The sequence below is a fragment of the Indicator indicator genome, chromosome Z (assembly GCF_027791375.1).
Source record: "Indicator indicator isolate 239-I01 chromosome Z, UM_Iind_1.1, whole genome shotgun sequence".
Classification (NCBI taxonomy): Eukaryota; Metazoa; Chordata; class Aves; order Piciformes; family Indicatoridae; genus Indicator; species Indicator indicator.
In genome coordinates this window covers 39,333,961-39,348,545 of record NC_072053.1, presented here as the reverse complement: position 1 = coordinate 39,348,545, position 14,585 = coordinate 39,333,961, and the positions used below count along the sequence as shown (strand labels likewise).

General features: G+C 41.8%; 1 protein-coding gene across 1 annotated transcript in view; it reads left to right on the top strand.

The window, feature by feature from the left end:
• KIAA2026 (KIAA2026 ortholog) overlaps positions 1-11,244 on the top strand; it is a 47,063-nt gene extending 35,819 nt beyond the window's left edge. Inside the window, exons 7-8 of the mRNA XM_054397573.1 lie at positions 2,394-2,581; positions 7,594-11,244. Coding sequence (XP_054253548.1) covers positions 2,394-2,581; positions 7,594-11,219 — 3,814 coding nt within the window. The 3' untranslated portion in view covers positions 11,220-11,244. The remainder of the gene's footprint in view (positions 1-2,393; positions 2,582-7,593) is intronic.
• The last annotated feature ends 3,341 nt before the right edge of the window (positions 11,245-14,585 follow it).

The following is a 14,585-nucleotide window of genomic DNA, read 5'->3' as shown; positions in this document are numbered from 1 at the left end:
CAATACAGCACTGAAGAGAGCAAACAGAACTACTAAGAGTTGGTTTGTTAGTAGCTCATTTTATGAATACCATGCATAAATTAAAATCCTATTTTGAAATTTAGAATAATATTTAACCTTTTGCTTTAAATAATGGATTAAAGTACAAGTTTTGCTTTTCTTTTATCTTTTCAAGTTTCTGTCCATTTTTATTAGCTGTTCATTTCTTCCTGTCTGTAGAAGTTCAGATTCCTTGTGGGAATGTGGCAGATAGTGATACTATTAGAAAGAATTTGAGCTTTCCATATATGGGGTTTCCAGTGCTGCTGTGGGATGGTTTGGTGTCCAGTATTCTTGTTTGTTAAGTGTGGCTATAACATACAGAAGTAGCACTGTCATGTAAAGCGGGTAGAAGTACTATATATGAGGTTTCTTGAAACTGAGTGGCTGAGGTCTTGTATGTATGTGTGCTGGTAGCTAGACAAGCACGCACTTAGGAGTGGATAATGATTTCTGAGATGAGCATAACTTGTATTTCTCAGGATATGTGTTTTAGGCTGCAATCCTAGTTTATTCAGCAGTGCTATCTTAGTTCCTGTGGCAGTTTAGGCTGGGTGCCCCCTGCCACTGCTACCCCTTAAGAGAGCTGTTTGGACAGATACGCAGTATACTGGGGAACAGCTCCAGCTGATAAACAATCTTTACAAGTCATGGAGGAGAAAAGAGGAGTGGAAGGAGGCTAGATCAATGTCTGCATCTGGTTCATTGTGCAGCTGCTAGGCACCAATCACAAAACATAGCTGAGTAGAAATTGCTTATGCTAGCATAAACAGCAGTCTAGCTGTGATTGCAGTGTCTATAGAGCGTCTCAGTCAGCTATAACATTTCATAAAATCATGTAATCATCCAGGACGGTAAGGACCTCTGAGATCAAATCCAGCCTTTTCCCCCAATCCACCAAGCCTGTCACTACACCATGCCCCCAAGCACCAGGTTTTCAAGCACATCCAGGGATGGCGACTGAACCACCCTGGGTAGCCTGTTCCAGTGCCTGACAACCCTTTCCATGAAAACTCTTTCCTAATACCCTGTATAAAGCTGCCCTGGCACAGCTTGAGGCCATTCCCTCTTGTTCTATTAGTTACTTGTGAGAAGAGACCAGTGCCTACCTCTCCACAACCTTCTTTCAGGTAATTGTAGAGAGCAGTAAGGTCTCCCCTCAGCCTCCTTTTTTGGTAGACTCAACAGCCCCAGCTACCTCAGCTGCTCCTCAGAGGACTTGTTCTCCAGGCCCTTCACCAGCTTAGTAGCCCTTCTCTGTACCCATACCAGTATCTTGATGTCCTTACTGTACTGCAGTGCTCAAAACTGGACACAGTACTCAAGGTGTGGCCTCACCAATGCTGAGTACAGAGGGACAATCACCTCCCTAGTCATGCTGGCTGCACTATTTCTAATACAGGCCAGGATGTCGTTGGTCCTCTTGGCCACCTGGGCACACTGCTGGCTCATGTTCTTTCTCCTGTCTGTCCCCAGGTCCTTTTCCACCACACAGTGTAGATGCTATTCCACACAAGGTGCTAATTGCTGTAATTGCCAAATAATCCTCCTGGATACTGTGTTAGTTATCACCCTTTGAATCCTGTAGTTCCTAGATATCATCCTAAATAATGGTCTGGAAGAAGGGAGAATGGAAATACATAACAGTTTAGAAGTAAGTGAATGTGTTTAAAGGTTACTTGGATGTGCTGCTTGGGGATATGGCTTGGGAGTGAGTCTTGTAGAGTAGGGTTATCGGTTGGACTTGGTGTTCCTGAGGGTCTTTTCCAATCTGAATGTTTCTCTGATTCTGCGATTCTGTTTCTGACTGGTGTGCAAATAAGTAAAGTAGATACGTGTTTGCATCCTGTGGGACTGTGAGCCTATGGAATTGACAGTGACAGATGCTCTAATGGCCCAGGATGTTTTCTTAGTAAAGAAAGTTACATTATGGTCCCATAACTAGGCCAAAAAAAGGAGGCATTTAAGAGAAGCAAGATGTACTTAATTCACTAATTGGGTTTGCCTTTAAAGGAAAGGGTAGACTTGATACAGATAATACTCAAGTCCACACAGGTACATTTGTTACAATGTCAGATGAAGGAGGAAAGGGAAGATGGAAACAGTGATGGTCATATTTGACTGAGTTTTTTGCTTATAGCTAGATGACTTAAGGACATAGAATTCATTGTTGTTGCAGGAAGAGACATTACTGTCACTTTGTATTTTTGGGGTTTTAGTGACTTGCAGACAGAACTAGCTACCCTGAAGGGCACAGAAAGTTATACATCAACTTTTTTGTGGCAGCAAATACAAATTTTAAAATAGATGAAAACCTGTCATTCCTTTGTAAAGTTAGTTTTGTTATTTTTAAGGTCTAGATTGAAGAAGGACTACGATGACTTTAAAAGACATCCAGACCATGATAAATTTACCAGAGACTTGTGGAACAATGATGAAAGTGAAGTTGATTCTGGCAAAGATTCTTTTACAGTAGCATGTGGTAAATCTTCAGAGTCTGCAGAACATGTGGAAGTTCCCCAGAAAGATCACTCAGACAATGGTAAGACAATGGAATTTAATAGCTTGAACATGATTCAGGAGCTTGGTTTTTCCACATGAGCTTCTGTCTCTTGAAGGGTGTCTGTTCCTGACAGCTGAAATTTGTATCCACCTGGAGGAAGAGGAATCAGAATCATCCCACTTCATCAAGTTGGATGTGGAGGTTTTAAGTTCCTCCTTCACCTCTTTCATGCAGTTCTTTATCTCTCCAGACAGAGTTTCAATGGCTGAAACCAAAGAAGTGCACACAAGACTATCCTCCAATTGCCTCATTTGGTCAGTGAAATGGCCAACAGTAGGAGGCACTTCACCATAATTTTCTTGCCACGATTCTGCTTGCCAGAATAGTAGCATAATTAGGAGGAGCAAGCTTAATGAGCTTTTTGGCAAGGCCTGTTCCAACAGGAATTTCATCAGGATTCAGCGTCTTATGATCTCCATACATTACTTCTCTCACAGCAAACTCTCTCAGACGCTTGATTCCCTCATCTATTGTGGTCCAAGGCTTAGGGTTCCATGTAAATCATCTCTGCTAGGGTACCTCAGAAGGACTGCCAGTAGGAGGTGTGCCCACAGAGAAGCTTTACCAATGCACTTGCCTGGATGCCTGTCTATGCCTGTATCTTTTGAGAGCGTCCCCAACTGGGATGCCGACTTGTTGCCTACCACCAATGCTGGGGCTCCCATATCAAAACACCTGGCTAGCCAAGACAGGACTGGCTCATTATCTCCTCTGATGTAATCCTTCCTCACATGTCTAAATTCCTGTCTGGGTGCATTAGCTGACTGTATGTCATCCTCATCATCATCATCATCTTGAGCTTGCTGTCCCCATATTCCTACTGTAATCCTCCGTGCAGTTTCCTGGAGTTCAGAAGCACTTCCAGCAGTTGCTAATTTACCAGGGTCTACATCCTGACCTACACCTCCATCATCCATGTGGGGTCTCAAGAGGTCTGCCAGAGTTTTAAGGCTAACCTTCTCTTCCTCACCAGAAGGATCTTTCTTAACAGAGGGACCCTAAGTAGAAGGACCCTCACCTCCTTCTGCACCATCTCCTGCAGCTCCTTTGCGCTTTCTGGTGATAGTAGCAACCAAATTTACTGGGTTAGCTTTCACATTCACAGTAGATTTAGCAGGAGCAGAGGAATTCTGTGCAGGGTTAGCAGGTGCAGATTCTGTACAGAATCCGCAGGAATAGAAGGATCCTGTGCAGAGTCAGCAGGTACACTTTGAGACCCTGCAGCTGCTGCTGCGTCCATCTCAGCAGCAGACGGAGAAGGAGACTGTGCCTCGTTAATGGCGCCTGCCTGCGCAGCCATGTCTGCCTGTGCCTTGTTAATGGCGCCTGCCTGAGCAGTCACGGCTGTTATCTCAGATTCTGGCATAGTTCCCGGACCTTCTGGCAGTGGTCCTGCAGCTGCTGCTGCTGTCTCTGAGTCAAGGCTATCGGTAGCTTTCTCACAAGCCTTTTCTTCCCCGCACTTAACTGTGATCTCCTGGACACTGTAGTGAGAATCAGAACCTAATTCTGAATCTCTCTGAGCTTTTCTATGCTTCCTCTTACGTCTACGCAGGTTGCAAGAGCAAGTAGCCCTATGGCTTTCTTGATACAGTGCTACCAGTAGCCACATGTTTACTACAACAAGCACCAGAATCAAGATTAGCATAAAAATCGATTTACGGTTCCATTTGTTCACATAATCCTCTGCAAGAGGAATAGCAAACTCAAATGCTTTTGTTGGCAGATTTATAGTTGAGTTACCATATCTCCCTAGCCCGATAAGGCCACAACAGAAATCAGCAACATTTAGTAACTTGTTCTTAACCCAAAGAAACAACTTATATGCCACATATCTCACAATCTTTTCTATCATGGAGGAAATGGCCCATCTGTGGCTAATCGCACTGTTAACAGAGGAAATACAATGACTCAGAGTCCAAAACAGCTTCATTTTGCTTCCTAATCTGAGCAGAAATAAATTGTACAAGCAATCGCCCCACGTTGGGCGACAAAAATAAAAAATGTGTCAGTGTGAGCTGTAATTCCCCCCCCCACCAACAATAACCAGGCTAGCCCAGTCTGGAAGCGAATGAAAGATGTATTTACAAGCAGATCTACAATCTGTGATGAAATGCAATGAATATGTACAAATATACAAAATTCACAACATTTATAAATATATACAATCAACAGAAAACCACAACCAAGCTCCCTTTGCTCCCCCCCAAAGGGGACCTTTCCCAGAGGGCCTCTCTCCCAGGGGCCTCCTCCCCCCAGACTCCCCTGGCAGAAAGTAAAGTTAGCTAAAAGCAAAAGAGGCTGTTAACTTAGCTCGCCAAGGTCAGTGTGTTATCTTCAGCCAGAAGAGAAGAAGAAGCAGCAGCCAGACAGCCCAGCAAGGTGCCCTGACTGCAGACTGCCCCACTTTTTTTTGAGTAGTAGGTCTTAAACATTTCTATCTATCCAATGGAAGTGTTTAGAACAATCATTATTTTGCTTTCTTACACCCAGTAGTGACTTATTTACACTCTTTTGCTTTCTCTGCTTGAACTTTGCAAAGAAAAATTAAAAAGTTTCAAACCATCACACTGTCATACTTTATACCTTAACTAATATAGTGATAAGATTGAAATAGCTTGTGGTGCATGTCTGAGAGATGTAGACTGGAAGAGGGCATACATGACTGGGATGAAAATTCTGATTAATACAAGTTTTGGAGAGGGAGAGAAAACAAGATAGGAAAGCTCGTGAGCCAGTATACAGATAAGGAAATACCTTACCAGTTACAGTCACAGGCAAAACAGACTAACTCAGGGAAAATTAATTTGATTTATTGCAAATTAAAAATAGAGCAGGATGATGAGAAACGAAGACAAGAACTAAACCATCTTCCCTTCCCTGTCCCATCTGCACCTTTTTCCTAGACTCAACTTCATTCCCAATTCTTCTATCTCATCCCCTGCCAAGTGGCATAGTTGTATTAGTGAGCTCTTTTTGATGGAGAATTAATTAATTACACACACCACAGGTGCTGATAGGTATATCTTTATTTATTATAAAGGTGATGAGGCTGCTCTGGAGCTCTGTAAAGCATGAAACCCAAAAACAAGCTACCCTGCAAGCTACCCATGAAACCCAAGAGCAGAGCCCAATCCCAAGCAGAGCACAGCTAACTTACCCTGAACACCCTATAAGAAACACGGCGGTACCGAAATAGCAGGGCTGTCCGTCTCCCACCTGGCAGGTGTCCCTGCGAGACCAAATCTTGTCAGATCAGAACCTCACCAGTAGCAATCTTAAGGTTTTTTTAAGGGTCCTGCATTCTGTGATGTTGGGCCAGGACATCACAGGAGGCTGGGTCTTGGAGCCAAAGCCCCACCCAGATTTTGCACTGTGTTATGTAACTCCTCACAGCCCATTCAGGGAGTTGCCTGCCCCTTGCCCAGTAATAGCCTTCCTCACCTTCATTTTCCTCCTGTCCATTAGCAGTCAAACAAGGGTTTGAAGGACTTTTGTGGTCAGCTCAGGATGTCAACACATTCAATACATTCCCATCCCTGCTTAGTTTTATAAGCAGAGGAACCTACAGATACATGTTAGTCGTTATGCTTATTGTACACCTGGGAGCTTCTGATCAAACACCAAGCACTCCCAGGCACCCAGGCAGCTGGGTACAAACACCAATTATTCTCAGTCAGCCCCAGACAGCTGCGTACTTCTAATCAAACTGCAGTTAACTTTCCCCTTACAATAGTGGGGATAGGGCTTTGGGTTTAGTTCATAAAACTTTGTCCCTGCTCACACTTTTGACCCTCTCCAGTGTGGACTCCCTCACCTCCTGTGTAGTAGGTTCCTCAACAGGCTGCAATGTAGATAGGAGCTCCAGCATTGTCCTCCATGGAAGAGAATCAACCTGCTTCACCATAGTCTTTGTGGGTTGCAGGGGAATTGATTCTAGTGCTTGAAGCACCCCTTTCCCATCCTCTTTCACTGACCTTGGTGTCTGAAGGCTTTTCTCTTACATTTTTAACTCACTCCACTCTACCATGCTTTTCTGTGCAGCATTTTCCATCAGGCAGCCTGGCTGATGGGCTCAGCCATGTCCTGCAGTGGATCTGTTTTGGAGCCAGACGTGTCTGGCACAGGGCAGTTCCTGGTCTCTACTCACAGAGCTCCCCCCACTGTATCCTCACACTGCCAAAACCTTGCCAAAACCTCAGTGCATGGCCCCTCTGTCCACCCACCACCCCTACTTGCTTTTGGGCTCTTCATATTCACATCATGTACTCACTCCCTGCTTGCTGGCTGGTCCAGCTTGATGCTCAATGTGAAATGTGCCGCACTTGTACCCTCATCGCACAGGCACTCCACACTCACAAGTCTGCCTAGTACACCAGCACAAACAAGCTGCCCAGCTCACCAGCTACTCTGGCTTGAAGTTTCCTGATGAATACAGACACACTGCCCCCATGCAGCATGGATGTGGGGAGGTTACAGTCACCCTGCAGCTGGCACCAGGCACACAGGCTGTGACCACCTGCTCTGTCCTTGCAGCTCTCTCTCCCTCTGCACATTGCTTCTTAATGTTGTGTAGCTCTACTGATTCCTTCACCCCTTCCAGCCCAGTGTCCAGGACCCTGTGTCTGTTACTTTCTGGCTTTGCCACACCCCCCCCCATCCTTTTTTGGTTTTTTGGAATAAACATTCACACTCTCACATGCCTTTGCCAATTAGCATGAATGACCAGGTATGGTTTTCCTCACTGTCTCACATACTTGTCAGGTTTTTGTCACTGTATATTCTTGTTTATGACTTCCTCCCTTCCTTATTACCTCCTTTTTGCATTGAGAGCTCTTTGACCAGAGCCCTTAAAGAAGCAGAAATTGTCTTTCCACATGTCCTTACACTTCCAAACTATCCTTTTGCCTTTAGCTAGACACTATAAAGTTGCTATGTAGAGGTATCAGTTGCAAACATGTAAAACAATTTTTGTTTTAATATCATTACAGATGAAATGAAACTACTAGAGATGACTTTACCTGCAGGAAGGAACAGAATTCTGAAAAAAGAATCAACATCTAAAGAAATACAGAAGACACTGTCCAAATGTGTTAAACGACAGTTCAAGCAAAATAGTTGTCTGGATCAAAGTACTGATGACCTCTCACCAAGGAAGAAAGCTAAACTGAGCACTAATGAGGCTGTGGTCCTTAGTTCAGAAAGTAGCCTGCAGCCAGATAGGTGTTTGATGGAGCTAAAACAATATGAAGGGTCAACTCTTGAATCATTTTCCTTGACAGATCCTGCAACATCAGCATCAAACTTTCTGAAAGGGACCAAACCCATCCAGGCCTTGCTTGCCAAGAATACTGGGAACAAAGTGACCTTAACAAATCAACTGTCGCCTCCCCATGGCATTAATGTACCTACTTCTGAAAAGCCAGTTACATCAGCTTCAGAATCATCACTTGTAAAACCAGCTTTGCCCTGCCAGAACAGATCTAAGACTCCTTTACAAATGGTATACAAAATGCCAAATGGCCACTGTATACCAATAGACCTTCACAACAACCCTGTGCAGATTCATGTGCAACCTGTGACTGACCCTAAAACTGGAGAAAAAGTAATGCAACAAGTTCTTATTTTACCTAAGAGTTTTCTTACTCAGCAGAAAGAAAGTAAAATTGTGTCCAAGGATGTTCAGTCATTACAACAAAATTCATCTGAGCTGCACTGTACAACTTTACCAGAAATGCCAAATGCCAGTGTTTCCTTAACACCCATTTTGATAACAAGCTGTGCAAATACCACCAGTCAGTCACCTAGCAAAATTTTTAACAAGAATATTACTCACTCGTCACAAGTGATTGGTCCCACAAACACTACACAACAATTGCCTACTGTAACTTCAGCAGCTACCATACCATCATCAACAATTAAGGTGAGCCAAACTGAAACTAACAAAATCAAGACTACACTTTCAACTGCCACATTCCCCACATCTTTGACTTCACCTACTCTTTCCACAGCTAGCCAGTCTTTGATATCAGCAACAGCATTAAGTGGATCTACACACACTGCTGCTACCTGTCATAGTCTTGCATCACAGCAAACTGACTCCTTTGAAACTAGGCAGGAGCTGAAGACTGTGTGTGTCAGAGAATCACAGTCTATTTTGGTCACAACACGAGGTGGCAACACAGGAATTGTTAAAGTGCGAACAAACTCAGACCAGTTTTCACCTAGTAGTTTACCTACTAGTTCGGTTTTCACTTACACACCTCAGCTTCAGGCCTTTCTTGTGCCAAATGCCACAGCATTGTCATGCTCTGCTCTTCCCTCTGTCGCAACAGGCAAGTCTGATCACCCAAATACTGAACAATCATCTCTTTCTGGATTTTCCCTCTCCACAGCTTCTTCTGTTAACATTCCAGCCTTGCCAGCTGATTTTACCCAGGCGATGGGGAAAAATACAAAATTCACATTACAGCACTCTGCTGTTGGGGTCACTTTGGGTCAAGTAATAGAGAACTCTTGCTGTGTGTCGTCTGGTTCATTATCCTCCATTTCATTAGCTGGCAATCTGATATCCACAACTTCAGACAGTCCTGTTAGTGTGACTAGCGCTGAACAAAATAGCACTGTCACAACTCCAAATTCCTCCGTGCAGCAACAAGGTGATAGTAAAATTCAAACATGTCCGCTTATACCATCCGAGTCTCATTCAGTAACTGATGGAGGTGTAATCAGTGGTACACCAGTCCAGAAACTCACACTAGTGACGAATCCACCTATTTTATCACCCTGTGGTGCATCAGGAGTCAGTGTTATACCCTGTCCAGTATCCACTGGTCTTGATGCTCAGAGATTGGTTTTCATTAATACACAAATCGCCAGTGACCTATCAACCACCAGGCTAGTTGCAGAGTCACTAAAATGTAACCTTCCTTCTTCCTTAAGCAAAACTTTCGTTAGTACCACAGACCAACCACAGTTGGTTCTGATCCCATCTTCAGTGGTAGCACCAGTAAGAATAAATACATCCCCAGCTGTTGCTCAAGTGAAAGATGTAAAAATTGGACTAAATATAGGTCAAACCATTGTAAATGGTAAAGGCAATGCACATCAGGCTCTGCCAGTTAATAAAATGCACTCTCTCATTTCTAAGGGAAAAGACAAAAAGGCTACGGGCTTGGCTTTATCTCTGACAAGTACTACTGCTTTGGTTCCTGTTCCAAGTTTTGGAAGTCACAGTGATGCATCTGTTAATGAATCTGTATGTGTTGCATCAAAAGATGAAAATTCCTTTACAGTAACAACAGCAAACACATGTGTAGAATCTGTTTCAGTGGCATCAAGCGGGACTTCTGGGACATGGCCTGCTGTCTTGATTGGTGGAAATGATCCCTCAAGAATAAGGCAAATTCTGGGTAATCGACTTTCTACATCAAATATTGGCAATACTATGGGTATATCAACTGTGAAAACAGGACATCTTGCTTCATCTGTGCTGATTTCAACAACACAACCAACAGCATCTCAAAATTTATCACCTGCTTTGCAGTTTCCAGTCATTAGCTTGCCTGTATCTGTAGCCACACCTCACAAAGTGCTACATAATGTTACTCAGTTGGCAGCAGTACCAGCTCCTCCTCCAGTACCAAAAAGCCAGTTGCCCACATTGCTTCAGTTTCAGTCATCAGTAATTTCAGCTGCTAAGCCAACTAATCCAGACATTCATAGACCTCAGAGTGTGTGGTCCCCTCCATCACCAAATAAAGGTACAATCAGTAGTTTTCCCAATTTTAATTCCCTACCATGCCAGCAGGTACTTCCCAATGCAGAGAATCAAAGTCATGTTTATTCTTGTGCTTCTACCATTCAGATGACTGAAGCTTCACCAACTCTAACAAGCATGGCAGGAGGTCAATTGAATGAACCTTGCATTCAGCAGAAAATAGTCATTAACACCTGTATGCCTTTGGCACCTGGAACTCAGATAATGATTAATGGCACTCGTTTTGTTGTTCCACCACAAGGCCTTGAATCTGGCAGCCACGTTCTTCTCTCTAGCAATACAAGACAGATTCCTCCTTTAACAGTTAACCATAGTCAAGAGGTTCCAGGTGTACCAATTGTTAACCCAATAACCTCAAAAATCATGCTAGCACCAAGTAGTTCATTAAGTTGGCATATACCAAAACATCCTTTAAAAAGCTCTACAAAGATTGTGAACTCTTTTGGTACTGCAGATGCTTTCCCCATCATGCATGCAACACCTCATATATTTAGTACTCCAGCTAGCTCTTGTACTCCACAGTCTGCAGCAACACCATCTGTGTCTTCAGTGATAAAGTCTCCTGTTAATGTAGCTACATCTTCTGTAGTTTCTACTATTCATCCTCCAAACTCTCATTTACCAAGCAACACTTCAATGGTTTGCTTAGACACTTCAATCAAAAAACTGTTGGTCAGTCCAGAGGGAGCCATTTTGAATGCTATAAATACTCCGTCAAAAGTTTCTTCTCTGTCTTCATTGCTGCCTCCTGTCGTGTCCACAAGCAGAAATTCTACCACTGTCTTCTCTGCATCTCAGTCATCTCGCCTTGATAAGACTGACAAAACTGCATCCTAAATTTACTGCAATAGAGCCACTTTGAAATTCTGGGGCATTCTTCTGATTTTGGAAGCTTTTACTATTGAATAATTTATTACATTGTTTCAAATAGTTGACTTACTATAAGTCACTTAAAGTTGCATTTCTTTTTTGGGGGCTCATGAGGAAGAAAAAGATATTCATCAAAAAATTTCAGAGATTTCTTCAGTAAAAAGGTCAAAAATGACCAATGAGTTCACTGAACATTTTAGTTTGGAGAAATCGTCTCTTGCATATGTTCCATCTGGACTGTTTTCCAGTGTGTTTATGACAGTATATATCTCTTTTTTATTTGTCAGACTTATTTTTTATTTGTTTCTGAAAAAAAAAACAACTTACGCATTGCAAAAATGCAGACTTTGCTATAGAATTGTACATATTCATGGATTCCTAACAATCTATACTAAACTGTATGTACAAAGAACTATGCTGTCTTATTTATGTTTTGATTACATAATGTATAGTTTTTTAAGTATTTTAGTAACTTTGGACCAGTGTACTGTTCAGCAGCAATGCAGAAGAATCTGTATATAATAAACCAAGTTACTGTACTGCTTTGTGTTGGCTATAGTTTACAACCCTCTATCTGTAACACCATGGCAGAATATATATATATATATATGTGTGTGTATATATATATACATATATATATATACATATATATATTCCTACTTAATGCAGATGCATCTCAGGTTTTGGAATATAACAGTATGAAATTACTTCAACCTTTTCTGCTCTTCTTTGTGTCTGTGAAGTGATAGTCTCAGTTAGTTGGAAAATCTATTCTTAAGCTGAACATCTTGTTTGGGAATTTTGGGGTTTTTTTGTGGGTTGGTTGTTTTGAGGGGGAAACTAGAAGGTAAGATTTCAGAACAACTCATGAATGTTAGTTGCCTTTTTAATGGCTATGGCTTCAAAGAGGGATAAAATCTTACATACCTTTATTTATCTGTGTTGGCTGCCCTTCACATTGTTTTGAAAAGTAATTTGGTAACTAGCTAACCAGATTTCTCAGAAAGCTAGGGGCATAGAAAGGCTCAGTGCTCCCCCTTCCTGAACTGACTAAATAATCTGAATCAGGAAATGCCACTTTCTGGATCAGCAATCATTGTCTTAACTCAGGGCCAGGAAAGATGGAAGCTGTCCATTTTAGGGTAAGATTTGGTTTGTTTCTTTTTTTAGGAAAAGCTACCTGGTACACTTTTCCTACTTTTCCTTAAATGTGTTATGTAGTAGGTTTTGAAGACACCTAGTGGTAAGTGGTGTCTACCTGCCAGAGTTTACAGTATTAAAGCTTTACAGATTTGAGTGCATTCTGCAGCTGAACACTGCAGGTAACTTTTCCAACAGAGGATGATGGCAGGGAATGGCAGTTTCTCCAGGCACTCCAAAGGCACATATACCAACAACACATTTATTTCCATTTCATTGGTGGGATCTTGGGTCTGACTTTCTTGGATTTTTCACCTCTTACACAATGGCTGGTTTTCCTTTTTTGTTTGTTGTAGAGTGAATATCTACATTGTTTGTAAAGCTTAAGACTAGTTTCTGTTTTCGCAAGTGGCCTGGATGGAACTAAAAATCTTGCACATTTTCACAAGTGTTAGTTGTGGAAGTACCTGTACAAACCAAGTGCGTTACTGTGTGCTACTGTCAAGTCATTAAAACCCACTCTAGTTTCACTGTGTGATACAGAAAAAAGTACAATGTGAAAAGTGAAACAAAAATGAATAGAAATTTGTTTCATCTGAGTAGGTCAGAAAATTGCTAAAGTGGACATCTGACAGGAGTCTGTAGCCTTATCACAGAGTTTGCTTCATAAGTGGTTTCCCTTATGTTTTGTGATAGTGCAGAATTTTAGTAGGCCAAACTGAGACTGAAGTAAATTAATGTTTTTATTAAACTGTGCATGTGTCTTATGATGAGTCTGTTTAAAAAGAACAGCAGAAGGTGCTCACAAAAGACTTAAGTTCAGTTAACCTGTTTCCTGTAAGCTGCACCTGAAGTGAGTTTACTGAATCAACTTTAGTAATGTATCAGACTAGAGGTCCATCTGTCCTAGCATTATGTCTCTTGGAGTAGTCAACAGTAGCAGTCTAATAAGAGCATAATGACAGGTGTGAATAGTCTTTTGCTATCCACTAGTCTGTGAGCCATAATCTTCCTCAGACAGCTGGAATTCTTTTTTCCCCAACTTAATAGTCCTCAGTGTATTGATGAAATCCACTACTATTATCTAGAATTCTTCTTGACCACATGTACACTGTTACCATTGACAGCAATCTGTGGTGATGAGTTTTTTCACGATGTATAAATAAATCTATCTGTTTCTGAACCTGGCATCTGCTAGTTTTATTTGATGCAAATAATAATTATATTGTAAGATACAATAAGCCTTTGCACTTCATTAACTTTTCTATGTGGCCATATTGGTTGTCTCTTTTCAGGAACAAAGACACAGCCAATACCGATTATTTCTAATATGGAAGTAATCAGTTACTGTCATTGCTATGTGTACTTTTTTTCAGTTTTATTATTGCCTTGAGATGTGGGATCGGAGTAGTGCATGTTCTAGAAGTATTACAAATCAATTCACCAGCGTGAGGATGATTTTTCTCAATTATTTTAGTTTTTAGGGTGGGTTTCCTGAGCATTATTTTGTCTTGCGCTAACTTTTTTTTGGTAGAAATATCAACTGTAAACCAAATACCCAGCAGTATCACATCCAGTTCATCCTTTAAGCCTTTCCAAGTAGCATGGCTGTAAAGAATCACAGAATCACAAGAACATTAGGGGTTGGAAAGGGTCTCAAAAGATCATTGAGTCCAACCCCACGGGCACAGCAGAATCACTTAGTGCAGGTCACACAGGAACATGTCCAGGTGGATTTGGAATATCTCCAGAGAAAGAGACTCCACAACCTCTCTGGGCAGCCTGTTCCAGTGTTTTGTCACCCTCACAGTGCGAAAGTTTTTCCTTGTGTTCAAATGGAGCCTTCTATGCTCCAGCTCACACCCATTAGCCCTTGTCCCTTCGTCTTTAAACCAGATTACTGAAACTGGTACAAGTTTGGTACTCTTCTCTCTGTTGTTTGTTTTAGCTCTCTTGAAAATATAGAAGGACAAACAGTTGTAATGGTGGGGCTTTTTAGCTCTCATTTCTGCCCATAGGATACAAGCTTAAGTCTATATTGAGTGCATGATCATTTTATACACATTGGCACATGAATAAAAATGTTTGAGTTGTTGAAGAGGCCACTTCTGCAAATGTGACACAGATTACCTTCCTTTAAAAATATTTTCCTTTAAACTACAGTACATACTTTAAGATCTCGATAAACATGTC